The following is a 17,639-nucleotide window of genomic DNA, read 5'->3' as shown; positions in this document are numbered from 1 at the left end:
CCACATATGAAGTTTATTTTTTCTTCGGCTATTTCTACTCAAATAGGAATGTGATTAAAAAAAGGTAAAGAATATGACATTGGACTTTACAGTCCCTACCGGCGCTGGTGATCTCCGTTTCTTGGCCCTTCAGCCAGGAAGTGCAATGGGGGGTTGGGGGCCAACCATCCTGTGATTCCGGACACCCTTCATGTTTACATTCCCCAGATTTCTCCAGGTACCCATTTAGAGCCGGGTCGACTCTGGCTGAGCTTACAGAGTTACGCCACTGACCCCCGTCCCAAACCAAATAATTGGATACACTAGGATTCGACCCCTTGCCCTCTTGGACAGAAAATCCTAAATCCAGCGCACCAATCCACTCGGCTAGGACGGCTCACGGCTAGGACGGCTCATTCCACTCGGAATGTGGTTAAACAGTTCTGTCAATTTTAATTTTAAAAGAAATGGCTCATTCTAGATCACGAAATTGTTGCACTTCTATCCCCAGAAGACGGTGACACATTAATCTCATTTCACATCTGTGCCAAGCAATTTCATGAAATGTTTTAGCTGTTGGCAAACCAAACCACAACTCCTTAAAACATGTATTAGCAAATGAGAATATAAAAATTTTGAAATTCTCATAAGAAAGCATACTTCTATTATTTTTGCTTCTTAGAATTCAATATTTTAGGAGAAATAATTTAAAAAGTATTATTATTAAGAATCCAAAGTTAAAGTAAGAGAATTCTCGAAACTCAGATGGGGGGGGGGGCAGCGCCCCCCTCCCTACCACGAAATGACGGGCCTGCGTGTGAATCCAAAACCAGTGAACAATTCATGCACTCCTTTACGGCGTCGGGGAACTAAATTTTAATTGAGAAAATTTTGCTTGGTTACAAATTTCGATGCTCCTGTGGCTCTACAAGCTTTAAAGATTCCTCTTTAAAAAAGGAAAAAATTCCTTTAAAAAATTAGTTTCACTGTTAGGATAAATATGAAGGAATTTACCTCAGTAAAAGAAGGTAAAGGTAGGAAAAGGAAAAGGGAACGTAGCATATAAGGGAACCCCGTTGTAATCAAATTTAAGGGTCTGTCAAGGTTGAGACCGATCTTGGCAGAATATTTCAAGTCTGAAATCCTCCGAAAATTTGAAACTCCCTTCCCATGTACATTTTGAGCTGTTAATCCATTCCTGGAATTTTCATTCATTTACCATAACAATTTTCCGAATTATGAACAAGTTTTTTTTTCTAGAGATTGAAAGCATCTTCCTAAGGCTTATTTGGGCAAATATTTATTCCTAAAAGCTCCATTGGCTTAGGATAACTGAGAAACGACTTCTTGAGACGAAGCCCTTCCTTGTTATTACCAAATAAACAAAATAAAAAATTCATGAGGATGCTAATTGTCCGTTGTTATTTTCGTTTGCTTATCATGTTATAAAATACTGATTTAGATCTGAAAAACAGAGATTTTCTAAGATTTTTCTTTTGGTTGTTTCAAAATTAAGTTTTTAGAGCATTACCCCCTTCGTTAGCGTTGCCACGTTGAATTGTGAAAATGAATAAGCAAAACTGTTTAGTTGAAATTGATACCGCTTTCTCGTCCTTAAAAGTTCAAGCATTAAATTCAAATTCAAAAATTCAAAAATTCTCGTCCTTAAATTCAAGCATTAACGAACGGACGATTCTCAAAAACAACTACACCTGTAAACGAAGGATACGCCGTCTTAATGAATTGGACGCCATGAGTTTTTAGCTCATTTTTTGTTAATTTTTTACCTACGTTTCTTCATCATAAATTTGACGTTTGCTATTGCCAAAAATTATATAACTGCGTGGGGATTTATTTAAAAAAAAATTGAAATTCCCGAGTTCCCCATTTGTTCAAGACATTAAACCTGATTGAAACAATCGTATTTCAATTTCGATGTTCTTGCTATTTTGAAGGTTTTTTGTGCTTATGTATGCGTTTAAATATAGAGGGTGGCTAAGGCCATTTGTATATGAATGTAATCAAATTTTTCAAAATAAAAAACAAAATTAACAGGGTAAGGACTATTTAGGGACTTTCAATACAAACATACTAAAAGTCAAAAGATAATCAGCTGCTTTGACGCTGATTCAAAAACTGAATAAGGGTTCACGCACTGACAAATTTCAGTTTTTGAACCCAATACTCATTTCAAATTGAGAACCACAGTTTATATAATTAGCAGTATGATCATTCTCTATCTCACCCATTACAAAAACCCGGACCGGGGTGCGAGTGCCCCGGAGAACGTTTTTGCAGATATAAACATAGGCGAAGTCAGATTAGTGGGGATGATGGTTAGTCTGTTTCCGTCTGTTTCCATCAAAGTGCGTTGAAACAATCGGAAACAGACTAACCATCATCCCTACTAATGCAGAAATAAGTGGGAGGAGCTTTTTGTTCGCAATGAGAATGAAGACCAGAAATGATCTGCGATAAGCTTACTGGAATATTCTGTCTACTGTGTTGAGAACTAAGGAAAAATCGTTTGCTTTTCTTTTTGAATAAACAAAAGCTTTAATTGATCTGCCTGTTTAATATTTTGGAAATACGTTTTTCAAGAAAAAAGAAAGAAAATGAAAAGGTTAAAGTTAAAATAACAAATATGTTTCTGTAGTACGTCTTTTCCTTTGAAAACCTGTCAGTTAGGAAATACTATACGTGAATGAGATGAATGATATCTGTGTAAACAAGTCCAACTGCAAGGGAAAGCAAATTCAAAGAAGAAAAAAGACTACTCGTTGGAATAATGTATATCAACGTGCAGAAAAAAATAAGGAAAGGCCCGCAAATGACGTATTGCCGTTCCCAAATTGAAGAAATTATATCGCAATTTTGTTTGAAAATAAACTTGAACTGAAGTTCTGTCTTCATTATTGTTTTTTTAGGCGGTGTGGGCCAAGTTAAAATCGCCCTTCGTAGACCGTATTTGGCTTTTACTTAAAAAAAAACAACTTTAAATACGCCTTATTTACCCCTTGAACCTTAAGAATCACCAATAAAGGTTGCAGAAAAAGTAAAAAAGTACGGACTACTTTGCCTGAAAAAGCCTGAACTTCGAGTGGAGACACAGCTTGAGAAATATTAATGCATCTTTATTCACTTGTCGTATCTGAAGAGGCAGAGTTATTTCACAGGATATAGGGGCGCTTAGTATATTATTTGAAAGCCATTAAAGCATAATGTTGTTTTAATAATTATGTATCTATATAATGTGATTGTCGGGTTTGCAGTCAAGGGCCCACACTTACCCTAAGTTGCCTTAAATCCCATTGCCAGCGGAATAAGCAGAAAATTGGGGGAAACAGGAGGAAAATACCTCTTCTTATCTCCAATTTGAAAGCCCGTCAGTTTTACTTAACTGGAGCAATAAACCTAATAACCCCCTAAAGTAATAAGCCTATGTAGGTTTTTTTTCCTCTGTTCGATTCTTAACTAGCAATGTTAGCTGGCATTTTTCTGTTAGGACTTAGAAAGTGAAGTGCTATGTACTAAAAATTGTTAACTAATAATTTTTCGAAACACATTAATTGAGTGGGAAATGCAAGACAAACATGAAAAAAAAAATCAAGCTCAGAAAAAAAAAAACAGCATAGCCAACTGGGCTAGCTTGAGTTTTAAATTTTACTGACTCAATAAAACTCCTCGTTGTTTCATCTTTTGTTATTTGTTCTACCCCGTCCCATAACATATTTGTAGGAAACTAATAAAAGCATTTGTTAACTGTCATGGATCCTGCTTGAGTTTCCCAGGAAATCAGCTGAAAACAGCATATCTAACATACATATGTCCCATATTAGAATATTCATGCCCCGTTTGGGGTCCTCCAGATTCATAATATTGAATATCTAAGTGATTATGTGGAAGGAATCCAAAAAAGAGCCGTTTAAATAATCCTTGAAGAAAAATGTGTAGATTACAAGTCCGCTCTTGAGTCCTTAAAGATTGAAATTCTTAGAGATCGCAGGCTTCAGTTGATAATGCATTTCGGGCAATTTCTCCTTGCTAGCCCCAAGCACCGACATTTTCTACCTCCTGCTGCCAGCTCAGTAGTTAATACCAGAAAGAAGAATAAATTAGTGCCAGCGCAGTAGTGACAATCCATGACAGGATTACCTGTCATGGAGTCTTTGTCAATGCTGGTAGCGTTGAAACTCTTCATCCTGATTAGCTGCATTATCAGTTTTGAATATTGCGCTTCAAACTTTCCAACAGTGATTCAGTTTGTTGGAATGAGATATACGAGAAAAAAAAATAATGCAGAAAAAAGAAATTCAGAGTTTTTTGGATATAGCCTGGGGATATATCTAAGTGTTACGTTATGGAAGCTGTGCTGTATTTATGCTGGAAATATTTTCAAAGTTCTATAAATAGATATCTTCTAAATATAATGAAGAAAGAGTTTTATTGTTTTAGCACTTCGTTAGGATAGGAACCTTGCATGAAGATTATTGAAAGTACTAGCCATATCGTAGCAATAATTGTAGTAATATATTCGTACAATCTTCAATTGTTGGTAAACAAAAAGAATAATAATCTCTTTTCCCCTCAGCCAATCTCTTAAATGCTCAGTCTCAATGCTAAGGACTTTTTAAGAGATTAAATAAAAAAAACAAGTTTTTTTTAACTGAAAGTAAGGAACGACGTTAAAACTTAAAACGTACAGAAATTATTCCGTATATGAAAGGGTGTTGTCCCCTCTGCACCGCCGCGCTCGTTACGCTAAAGTTTTTTTATTGTTTAACAAAAATAAGAGTTGTGAGAAAGCCAAACATCAGCGTAGAGCGAGGCGTTGAGGAGGGGACAGCCGCTCCATATACGGAATAATTTCTGTGCGTTTTAAGTTTTAAAGTCGTTCCTTACTTTCAGTAAAAAAAACTTGTTTTTTATTTAATTTTTGAACGTTTTTGAATTATTGCAGGTTTTGATTTTGGTTCACCGTGCATGAATAATTAAAACAAAATTTGCATATTAATTTTACTTTTATTTGGTGAAATGGCTTTCTCGAAACTTGTTTAATTTTATTTACGAACGTTTTTATTAGTAATAAATATACGTAAATTACGAATTAACTTACGTACCAAACTTCTATATTCATATATTTTTAATACGTATATTAGGGGGTTCCTCCCCTAGTCAATACCTTGCTCTTTAAGTGAAAGTCCGAATTTTGTTCCAATTCTTTAAAACTGACCCCTTAATCACAAAGGCCGTTATTTAGAATAAATAGCTCTCATGAAAGTACTAAAAATCTTTGGCTTAAAGAGCGAGATATTGACTAGAGGGTGAACCCAGTCATACGCGTAATATTTTCTGTTCGTTTTAAGTTTTGATGTCACTCCTTCTTTTCATTTCGAAAACTTGTTTTTTTAAACTCAATGCCTGATCTTTTTTTTAAATATGAAATAAAAATCCGACGCCCCCTTTCTATCAAGGCTCTGTACTAAAAATAACACTTCACTAAGTCCATATCCACTACCACAGCCATTCCTTAATCACTCTCTCGCTGCCCAGAAAAAATCAGTCATGACCACGGCTGTCTACTTCCAAATAACAACTAAAATATGATAACAGGTGATAAAGTTCATGACTTTCAGCCCTCCCCCCGAGGACTTTGGGAGATAAAATCATCCTAAAGGACATATTTCCTCTATTTTTAACCATGCTGAACAAAATGGATCTGTCAAAATTTTGATCAGGTGACGTTGGGAAAAAATGAACGTGGAGGGGGCCTAGTTGCCCTCTATTTTTTTGGTCACTTAAAAAGGGCACTATAAATTTTAATTTCCGTCCCAATGAGCCCTCCCACGATATTCTAGGACCCCTGGGTCGATGCAATCATCCCTTAAAAAAAAAAAAAAATAAACACGCATCCGTGATCTTTCTTCTGGCAAAAAATGCAAAGTTCCACATTTTTGTAGATAGGAGCATGTAACCTCTACAGTAGGGTTCTCTGATATGCTGAATGAAATGGTGTGATTTTCATTAAGATTCTATAACTTTTAGGGGGTCTTTCCCCCTTTTTTCGAAAATCAGCCAAATTTTCTCAGGGCTAAACTTGATGAAAGTTATATATTTGAATTCAGCATTGAAATCTGATTCTTTTGATGTATCCATTGGTATCAAAAACCCGTTTTCTAGAGTTTCGGTTACCATTGAGCCGGGTCGCTCCTTACTTACAGTTCGTTACCACGAACTGTTTGATATCCTACTGAGCTAACCTGTCCCTGATTTTTTTTTTTTTTTAGGAAACTACTAAAGACTTGAGTCCTTAGTCATCTATCTATGATTTTCAGTAGCCTTCCAGCGCTGGGGGAGAAGAGCAAGATTTCAGTGCTATTCAATGATTAACGCGATTGTCTTTGTTTTCAAAGTGGGGAACTGAAAACCTCTAGTAAAAGAGTTTTCGACGATGGAGAATTCAATGCTGCAGTTTTTCCTTCCATATGAAGTCGTGTTACGTTAGAAGGGTTTCCGAATTCTCAGAAGTTGTTTTCAACATAACAAATTATGTTTTTCCACCTTTTGATTACTATCGGTCATGGTTTGCTCTTTACTATGTTGCAGCTATTGTTGCAACCATAAATCGTGCCAATCTGTTCTTTAAGCAGACACTGCTTTATTGTTAACCTGGTATATTATTCCAGGCTGTGGCCAAAACTATCACAAAAGATGTGTTTCAAAAATGCCAAACGATTGCACAAATGTGAAGAGTCGACGATCGTCATCTGTAATTTCACCGTTTTCTAGTCCAACAACTTTGAGTATACCCAAGAGTACGTCTGAAGTGTTATCTATCAGTATGGCCAACATCACAGTACCTTCTATGGAGGATGGAATGGGAAGGGTAAGAAGTCTTCAATTTCTTGTATGCATTGACATGGTAACTGATGTTTATATGACATATGTTTGACATAACTTGTTTGTATGACATATGTATATGACTATTCTTGCCTTTTTAACTCATTGAGACTAAGCCACTACTGGGGAAGAAACGCCAGGGTTTTTGAATAATATATGTTTTTCGACAATTTTAATATTTCGTTTGTAGGCTACTGTTGAAGCGGAAACTTAAAATGGCCAGAAATTGGTTTGAAAACCCTACCACTTAACTAGTTTATCCTCCAAAATGTACTGGGATTGTATGTGTCCCAGTGGCGACGTTAGGCATGTGCAACCTGTGCGGCCTTACAGGGCTTTGCGCCACCAGGAACCCCGCATCTCATTGTAGGCATAACCTAAAAATGGAAGGGTGTGTCAGTTCACTACCATCTCTGAGCAGCATGGAAATACCGCACAGAAAGATCCCTCCTGCTGTATGGTGAAAACCTACCCTGAAATTACAGTTGAGACCAGAAAAACACTTACACAACAAGATTTAATTAAATAAATGACTAAATATAATCTCCGATTCGTAGTAATAGCCATTGAGACCCCGATTATTTTCTGTGGCTACATTGGCTAAGCATGACGAAATGAAAAAATTGTAAAGAAGAGAATTATCCTCGTTTTCTCTTCTTTACATTTTTTTTTGTTTTGTATCGGGGCCCTGCAAATAGATACCGCAAAGGGCTCTAAAAAATCGAGCGCAGCAGCTGCTATGTTCTTAAGATTTTTGCCCGCTAGATTTTGGAAAATACCTTTTTTGGGTTATTTTCATTAAGAAATTGCTTTTTTGGTTATTTTCATTAGATAAAATTCTAAAAACGACACATTTTCCTCCGTTAGAAATGGAAAAAAACCTTTAGAGATTCTCATAAATCTGCGTGAATTGACGCCACTGCTTTGAATTCTTTTTTTAATTAGCATCTCTTTCGACATTTTCCTTAGAATTAAACTATTGTCCACCCGAAAACGTAAATACAAATAAAACGTAGTGGTAATATGCCTGTGTACATTTTGCCAGGCTTAGCTTACAGGTAGGGAAACTGCTGTTCCAACTTCTTTAATTTTCAAAATTTTGCTTTAAGTCATTATTACACTTGAGACATTATTGGTCATGTGTTTGGGGTGTTTATTTTATTTTTATTTTCTCCCATAAGAAACTGTAATGTGACTTAAGCATAAGCTCGTGTGCTCTGAGCAAAAAATTATAGCAATATTCTGGGTTTTTTCCCCTAGTTGACCTTGAAATGCTATTCGAAAATACTAACCGAATGAGATGTGTCTTAAGCGGGCATGGTAGGCTGCTTAACTAAGAAGCTCAAAAGCTATTCTTCCTTCAAATAGGCTTTTTAGGCTTGATAGGGCAATTTAGGAGTCAAAAACCTCTTAAAGATAAGCTTTATTTACCTTTGAGTTGATTTAAAGAGGAAAAAACAAAATGATGCTAGTTAGTTCGAAAAATTACCGAATATTTTGCATTTGGTATACCTAATATTAATTTTCTTCCCCCTTTTGGGAATTTTTGTTTGTCCCTTCATGATCCATAGTCAGTTGTCGACCAAACTTTTTGGAACCTCCTTTTATTGCGTCTATGATTCTTTTCTTCTTTCAGTTATTGACTCAAATGTCTACCCTTTTAACAGGAACTTTAGTTTGAGGACCTGGGATGTTTGTAAACCTTGCTTTATAGGGCTATCATAGGCAGCGCAATTGCGCTTCCTGAGTAAAGAACGATGTTGGCACAATTTATTATTTGTTTTTACCTGAGACCAGGGCACTTCGTATCGAAGGAGTTGTCGTAGAAACTTGGAAAAGGGCTCATTCGATTGGAAATCGGAATGGCTAATGCCCCTTTTAATAGTTGAAAGTGATTGGAAGGCAACTAATACCTCTTCCACGCCCACCATTTCCCCAAACACATTCAATCAAAATTTTGAGATAGCCATTTTGTTCAACGTAGTTGATTTTCAGATAGAAATTATGTTTTTGAGGAGGACACTCCCCCCACAGCCCTCAGGGCAAGGGTTGTAGGTTATCCCCTGGGGATATATATGCTTCTAATTGACAGCTTTGTCGTAGAAACTTCAAAAAGGGCTCATTCGATTGGAAATTCAAAGGGCTAGTGCCCTTTTTAATAGTCCAAAGTTATTGGAGGGGAACTAACCCCCTCTCAGGCCCGCCTTTTCCCCAAACACATCAAATCAAAACTTTGAGATAGCAATTTTGTTCAACGTAGCTGAAAGTTCTGGAAATTAGGTCTTTGAGGATGACAACCCCTTCCCCCGCACAACCCTTAGGGCAAGGGTTTTAAGTCACGCCCTGGGGGCATATAAGGTTTTTATAGAAAGTGTTGTCGTAGAAACTTCAAAAAGGGCTCATTCGACTGGAAATTGAAATGGCTTATGCCCTTTTTAATAGTCGAAAGCGATTGGAAGGCAACTAACACCCCTTCGACGCCCATCATTTCTCCAAACAAATCCAATCAAAATTTTGAGATAGCCATTTTTTCAACGCAGTTGAAAGTTCTGGAAGTTATTTCTTTGAGCAGGACACTCCCTCCACAGTCTTCAGGGCAAGGGTTATAGCTTATGCCCTGAGGGGCATATAAGGTTTTTATTGAAAGCTTTGTCTTAGAAACTTGGAAAAGGGCTCATTCAATTGGAAATTCAATGCCCTTTTTAATGGTCGAAAGTGATTTTAGGGCAACTAACCCCCCTCTCAAGCCCACCTTTCCCCCAAACACATCTAATCAAAATTTTTAGATAGCCACTTTGTAATTTGAAAATTTCAAATTAGCCATTTGAAAGAACATATTAGAATAAGTCAAACTCAAAACGATCAGAAATTAATATGAATAGGGTACAAAACCCTATGCTTTCTAAAAACCAGAATATAATTTGTTCTTTACTGAAAAAAATTCTTTTAAATGTGTTAAATATTGTAACTTTAAGATATCAAAAATTAATTAAGATTTTAAAGAATAAGTATCAGCATATGTATATTAAACTGACATTGGAATTTTTTTTCAGTAAATTATAAATTATATTCAGGTTGTTAGAAAGCATAGGGTTTAGAACCCTACTCAGATTACTCAGTTTTTTTGATTAATAATAAGACAAAGTTTGACATGGCTAAGACACGTTCAGCGGATGAAGAGTGCCACATTGCCAAAGATCATCCTTGTTGACTAACAATCTTGTGCCAAATGAAAAGAAGGTTGTCCCCGAATGGGGGATGGCGTGAGGAAAGACCTAAGGGAAGTTCGAACTTCTTGGGAGGTTGTAAAGAGGGAGGTTTTGAATATACTGGGATGGAGAAGGAGTGTGCGTAGCTGTGTTGGCCTCGGGTGGCTTGGTGCTACAGTGAGTTAATATTATTATTATTATCATTATTATTAATAGTAGTTGTAGATGTAAGTAAAAGGTAGAAAGGCTGGCTAATCGTTTGAACGAGTTAAAAGCTCCCAACAAATTCCCTAGAACGTTAGGTTTATTTTAATTTATTTGTTTGTATTGATAAGGAAGCTTGCAGAGTTAATTTTCTTATAAGAAAGAATACCTGATATTGGGTTTTCTCTTGAATTAAAGCTTGTGAAATTGCTGAAAACAAAAGAGAATATATTCTAACAAAATAAAGCAAAAAATAATATCGTGAGAGGTTCGTATCTGAAAACAGGAGATAAAATAAACAATATTGTAATGGTATGCTTGTTTGGAGAAACAACAGGTTAGTCATGTACGCGGTTGGGTATTTAGTATTGCATGGGGTATACGGGGTATTGCAATGAGTGCAATAATAATAATAATAATAAAAATTCAGTTTGTAAAAATTAGCTCCCAAAGTTTTCACTGTGATTCAGGAGAATCCAATTCCCAACACAATTCTGATTCAGAACAGCTGCTTTGCTGAGATAAACAACCTTTATTATACAAATTAAATAGAATTTAGCAAAAAAAAAAAAAAAAAAAAAAGAAAAAAAGATTGAATTTTTACCGAAATAATTATATTATAATGATAAAACCACCGTTAAGAGAAGCTTTTATTAAATCAGATAAAATTAATTTTTCAGATAAAGCTGGAATACATTATGTTTTTTTCTTTTGACAACTACAGGGTGGGTATTAAAACAAGAATGATCAGTCAATAAGAGAACCCAGTGAGAAGGGCAAGGGGTCTACTACCTCCTTCTTCTCCAGAATAAACGAAAACAAAAAATTTCTCCCTATTAGGAATCTCAGACGGGTTTACCCCCTTTAAATATTTATAAGCTATAAAAGTCCTAAAAATGATTTTGCTGATATAGTATAACAACTTATAATTTGAGGTAAATGGCCCTGTTAACACGCTGTCGAGCATGAATCAAAATGCACTTTTCCGAAATTTCAGATTTTTGTGGTTTCTCAAATTATTTCTTTTTTTTTCAGTATAATCTGCAATTTTTTTGGCGCTCTTTCCTAATTTTACGACCTCTTCATGGAACAATTACAGCGTATGTGCCTGCCAAAGGCCTCCGTTAAATGGCCGCATATGAATATAAATGTTTAAAAAGTGTAGTGCAGACACAGCTGTACCTCTTATCCTCCTTGTTTTACTATAGTTTGAACTTTAACACGGATGACCTCTCTGCGTTTTTCTCTGCCATTAAATTGTGTTTTTCACCCTTACAGCTTTTCTCCCCTGCATAGAAAAGGTCTAAGAGAATGTTTCAAAACGAACGCTTTACCAGTAATAGAAGTAAAATGCATGCCAGTAGTAAATAGTCCACCAAGCGGCAAAAGAGACTAGTACATTCATAACCTTTTAAGCGTATAATATCTACAAAGATATTCTAAGGGAAGGAGCTAGATGACCGAGTAATCAGCCAGGTTAAGGTAGCCCCTATTTATGTTGCTTGCTTTTACCAAGGCCAGTGAAATGGGTAGTTAGTGACACCAGTTTTTAATTAATATATATTAAACCAGCTTTTTTGTCTTATATTATGTTACTAGAATTTGAGATATGCTAAATACGTTACCAGAATGGTATTAGTTGTTATGTAAACAAACTTATGGGATCCACTAAATCCAAACCAATTTTCTTTGACCTGGTATCTTGTGCTTGAGTCAAAAGGAAGTATTGACCTTCATTTCATTTGATTCTATCAATTCCTCAATTGTGTTCTTTGCCTTACTAGCCATTTTAAAAATCATGAGTTACGGAAAAAGCATTAGATTAAAAAACTTTCTGACACCCGGTTCGATTTGTTGCCCTAACATTTGAATAATCATCTACTATTTGTGAGACTAGAGGTGTTAAGTTTTTAAGTAAACCTCTGCAGATAGATTTTGGTTTTAAAAGTCCTTCGATGCTGGAAAGCTGTCTTTTGTTAAATACTCAAGATGGATGAAAAGGTATGAAAGGTACCTCCTTTTAACTGGTTTCTTGTGATTTAAGCACGAGTTAAAGAAAAAAAAATTACTTTTTATGTTCCAGATACTCCATTTCAGATTTTTTTTTCCTTAAGGTTTTTAAGCTTTTTTATGCAGCTTGCGGAAAATAATGATTTGGACTTAATGTTTATGTTCCCTGTGCAATCTTTAGTGTGCTGTTTTTCTGCTCTCCTGCGGTTTTAGTAAAGTAACGAAAAACTAAATTTTTATTATCATTCCATACCGAGATTCAGCTCTACCCATCTGCCGAATTCCGTTGGTTAGGATGCAGTTGCGTAGAATTAGGGTATTTAAGCTCTCTCGCCACGGATACGACAGGCGAGTTGAATATCTTTTGGCATGATGGTCACCCTTTTGGCGTGAATGGCACAAAAGTTGGTATCCTCAAAAAGTCCAACTAGATACGCCTCGCTGGCTTCTTGTAGGGCCATCACAGCCGAGCTCTGGAACCTCAAGTCAGTTTTGAAATCCTGGGCAATCTCTCGCACAAGTCTCTGAAAGGGAAATTGTGATATGATTTTTTAAATTGAAATAATGTTGAAAATTGATTAAAAATAGTTGAAAAATGGCTTTTTTTTTCTTTTTTTTTATAGCAATTTTAGGTCCTTCCCCAAGAAAAAGTGTACGTAATATCATAATCCTTGCTCGGTGAATGGATAGATCTGAAACTAATGAATCCAATGCTATAAGTATCTTGTCCTTTTGGTACAAGTTACAGCTGCTGGCTGGTCGCAAAATTCCTTGTTTTAGAGGGAATATATACCTTAAGGCCCTTTAATTTTGGATAGCCACGTAGTTAAAAAAGAAAATAATAAAGAGAAACGAAAGAAAAACCACTGCTGGATCAAGAGGAGTAAAACAATTCAGCTAAATGGGATAACATTCCTCTTTTACTAACAACAGTGCTGCCATCTCTCATGTGACGATGATCGCCCAACAGTGCCACGTATTGCTTGGCAATCTGAAAATTATTCATAATGGTTATGGTTCAGACACTTTGAAATGAGCGAAAGAAAATATGTTGTAGCTAGATGATAAATAAATGAATCATTAATATGACTACTGAAACTGGTGAAACAATTTCATTCATAATTGCGCACCTATTACACGGGTCAGATAGACTCTCTCCCGCCCCCTCCCTCCCAAAAATGAGACTACGGACTAAATATACATTTTTTGTGTTATATATCCCCCCCCCCTCTTGGAGAAAAAATCCTCTGGTCCTCTCTTAGGGTTGGAGCTGTTACACATACGTTTTCATCTTTTACGTGTCCAGCGTTCCTTTCAAAATTATTCATCTCTCAGAAATAAAGTACATGTTCAGTTTTGTTGTTGCTGTCATTAATGCACTTTGGTTTCTTAAAAATATTAAATGCCCCTAAGCTAAATACCCTAGCAAATTTACCTCAGAAAGAGAGTCGGGGAGGTTTTAATCAATCTAATTTATTTTTGTTGTTCCAATTTTATTTGTACTCTAGGTTACCCTTGGCCTCTAAAACGGTTCAACTTCGAGTAAAAACTAGGACTCTGTGAATTAGATAAAAAATGGCCAATAACAATTTTACAAACTCTTTAAATCCATCGCCTAGAATAGAAAATTTCCACAAATTTTAAAAATAAAGAATGATAGTCAAGTTTAATGATTGCTTTGATTCTGGAAAGTTTTTCCCGATAAAGTTTTCCATGTGGTCGTTAATCATGTGAAAACGCCTTTCTGTTTTTCCTGGAAAGTCTCAGTCATGTTCTAATAATGAAAGCACAAACTGTCTATCTGTAACTATGATGGATCATTTCGTCCTATACAAACAATTATTCGGAACACTTTCACGGCAGGTTCTCTCCCATGTAAAAAAAGAAACAATAGTTTTCCCTGAGAGAAAGTGTTTGAAAAGCGTTGACTAGCTTAGGTATGGTCTTTAGGATGGTGAGGGGGGGGGGGGATCCTTGTAGGCTGCATCTTGGGGTGAAACTTTATGGAATCGGGAAAACTACCCATGATGAATCCCAATCCCCTCCGAAAAAAAAAGTCTGTTTAACCCAAGTTTGTCTTACCTAACTATGATGGACAATTTTATCCTATATAATTGAGAACATTATATATATATAAGACCTCCGTATAAACAGCATGAATGACCTCTATAAGTTCTATTGATATTCACTTAAATGAACTGGAATCGGGTAAACTAGATATGAGTCCTAGACCTAGTCTCTTCCGGAAAAAAATAAAACTTTAACATTCATGGTGATTGTGACAAATTAGAAATAACGAGGGCTTATAATCAGTCTACTTAACCCGAATATTTTGACTATTAGGCAACGTAAGTATAAGATCCATCATCTTTGACTTAAACAAGCTTCGATGAACTATGATCCATCATCTTTGGCTTAAACAAGCTTCGGTGAAACATTATTTGGATTAAAGACAGTTGATAACAACCTCCACTATTTACATTTTCCTAAGCCACCGTAGGTGCAAAATTGCATTTATCTTTTCGGAGGCAATTGTGTCAATTATATATGTATATATATATATATATATATATATATATATATATATATATATATATATATATATATCTTATGTATATAATTGACACAATTGCCTCCGAAAAGATAAATGCAATTTTGCACCTACGGTGGCTTAGGAAAATGTAAATAGTGGAGGTTGTTATCAACTGTCTTTAATCCAAATAATGTTTCACCGAAGCTTGTTTAAGTCAAAGATGATGGGTCATGGTGCTCCTGGCCATAGAACCTTACAGAGGGTACATGATTGTGTATTTGCTTTTATGGTTTCAATTTACTATTGATATATTTATTTAGTAAATATATCTCTATCTTCCCTCTTAGAAGAAAGAGAAGTAATAATTTCAAGGAGGCACACTTGTGCCTCTATAAAGAGGCGACCCACCACAATGTTAAGCGATTTCAGGTCCTAGAGGTCGCAGAGAGACGGCGGTAATCGCGTTTTGTAGCCCAAGCTCAAACTAAGAAACTTGCAAAATTTCATCCTCCTCCGACTTTATCTTCATGGGGTAAACTGGGCCGGAAGTTTCGACCCTCCCACCACAGCCCCCCTTTAAGGTTGTCCGATTAGGTTGAAATTTAAATGTTCAGCTTTCCTAGGGCTCGGGAGCTTTTCCTCGAAATTTCAGCTCAATCCGATCACTCCTTCTTTGTTTTCAAAAAACCAAATATAGCCACTTAAAAATCATCATTTCTTTTTTTTCCTTAGCCACGCCTACAGGCCACAGTTGGCAACGGATCCGGGTGAATGAAGACTCATTCGAAGCAAAATTTGACCTGTTAGGGCCTTTTGATATTTGCAGACCGAAAAAATTATCCCCCGAATTTACATTTACGAAAAACCTTGTTTTCCTATATTAGCCCATGTTAATTTTTCCCACCACAACCCCCCTTTAACGTTGTCTGATCGGGCTGAAATTTAGAGGATAAGCTTTCCTGGGGCCTGGGAGCTTATCCTCGAAATTTCAGCTCAATCTGATCACTCCTTCCCTGTTTTCCAAAAACCAAATATCAAGTTTTGCTTGCGTCAAAAAGATTTATTACCTTACTAAAAAACAATTTCAGTTATGTCTCTTTAGTGTAGCGGTGAGATTCCTGGCTGCCAGGCGGAAAATCCGAGTTCGATTCACCGTTAGATCAAATTTTTTATATACTGAATTTAAATTTTTTTAAAAAAACTTATTTTCTTTTTTAAATTATTTGAAAAAAATTATGTTTTCTAAAGAGTTAAAGAGGCTGAGTTACAAGGTCGACCCTTAAAACACCCTGTCGAGAAAGAAAAGAATAATACACAATCATCTAACAGTTAGTCAAGCAATAATAAGTAATAAACTGCACAAAAACGTGCAGAAATTATTTGAAAAAAACTACGTTTTCTAAAGAGTTAAAGAGGCTGAGTTACAAGGTCGAACCTTAAAACTTACAGGGATTAGGAGGCACAGTTGGGGGGCTGCTGCCCCCCAAACCCCCGCTTTCGCAGCCTTTAAATAAAAAAAAAAGGTTTTTTAAACTGAAAGTAAGGAGCGACATTAAATCTTAAAACGAACAGAAATTATTCCGTATGTGAAAGAGGCTGTGCCCTCCTCAACGCCTCGCTCTTTACGCTAAAGTTTGACTTTCTCACAACTCTTTTTTTAAACAATAAAAACTTTAGCGTAAAGAGCGAGGCGTTGAGGAGGGCACAGCCTCTTTCACATACGGAATAATTTCTGTTCGTTTTAAGATTTAATGTCGCTCCTTACTTTCAGTTTAAAAAACTTTTTTTTTTATTTAAAGGCTGCGAAAGCGGGGGTTTGGGGGCGACAGCCCCCCAACAGTGCCTCCTAATCCCTGTACGTTTTAAGGTTCGACCTTGTAACTCAGCCTCTTTAACTCTTTAGAAAACGTAGTTTTTTTCAAATAATTCCATTAAAGAAAGTGCTTGAAAAGCGTTGGCTAGCATTGATGCAAATATTATGGTGGCTTAAGTGTAACAGCCACCTTTGAAATATTCCTTGGGGCGCAGGACCTCCGTTTAAACAGCATGAATGACCTCTATAAGTTCTATTGATATTCACTTAAATGCATTGGAATCGGGTAAACTAGATATAAGTCCTAGACCTAGTCTCCTCGGAAAAAAAAAAAAAAAACTTTAACATTCATGTTGATTTTTACAAATTAGAAATAAAGAGGGCTTATAATCAGTCTACTTACCCCGAATATTTTGACTATTAGGCAACGTAAGTATAAGATCTATGCGTTAATGGAGAATTTTTTCCCCTTTTTATTCGTAGATCAGCATTGTTGAGTAGAAAATTTTGATCTTTTTTTTATTTTTTTTTGAAAATTTGACTGTTTATAAGTGTACGTTTTCCTAAATTTGAGAGGCTACCAATTCTAAATAGTATTTAAACTATTTATTTTGCTTTTTAAAATATACAGCAGGATCATTTTTCTTTTAGATTGATCAAAAAAACTTTTTGCACAAAATAATTTTTTCAAAAATAAGAACTCCATTAAACCAAAAATGAACAAAAATAGAATCAAATAACCTACCAAGCATAAAACTACCACAAATCAGTATTAATAAATAAATGAAATCCAAAACAAACAGAAATTAAAGTAAGTCAAAATCAAAACGAGCAGAAAGTAATCTGAGTAAGGTTCTAAACCCTACGCTTTTTAAAAGCCAGAATATAATTTGTACTTCACTGAAAAAAATCCAAATGACTTTACTGAAAAAAAAATGTATATTGTCAGTTTAATATACATAATGCTGATAATCATTCCTTAAAATCTTAA

General features: G+C 35.7%; 1 protein-coding gene across 1 annotated transcript in view; it reads left to right on the top strand.

Annotated features, from left to right (window-relative positions):
• The window catches only part of PKD (serine/threonine-protein kinase D3), a 177,902-nt gene that overhangs the window by 51,287 nt on the left and 108,976 nt on the right, over nucleotides 1–17,639 (top strand). Inside the window, exon 5 of the mRNA XM_089092070.1 lies at nucleotides 6,666–6,865. Within this exon, the coding sequence (XP_088948196.1) occupies nucleotides 6,666–6,865 (200 nt within the window). The remainder of the gene's footprint in view (nucleotides 1–6,665; nucleotides 6,866–17,639) is intronic.

This window comes from Artemia sp. Qi Xiang Cuo, chromosome 7, assembly GCF_049724085.1.
Source record: "Artemia sp. Qi Xiang Cuo chromosome 7, ASM4972408v1, whole genome shotgun sequence".
Lineage (NCBI taxonomy): Eukaryota > Metazoa > Arthropoda > Branchiopoda > Anostraca > Artemiidae > Artemia > Artemia sp. Qi Xiang Cuo.
This window is presented reverse-complemented; position numbering and strand designations above follow the sequence as displayed.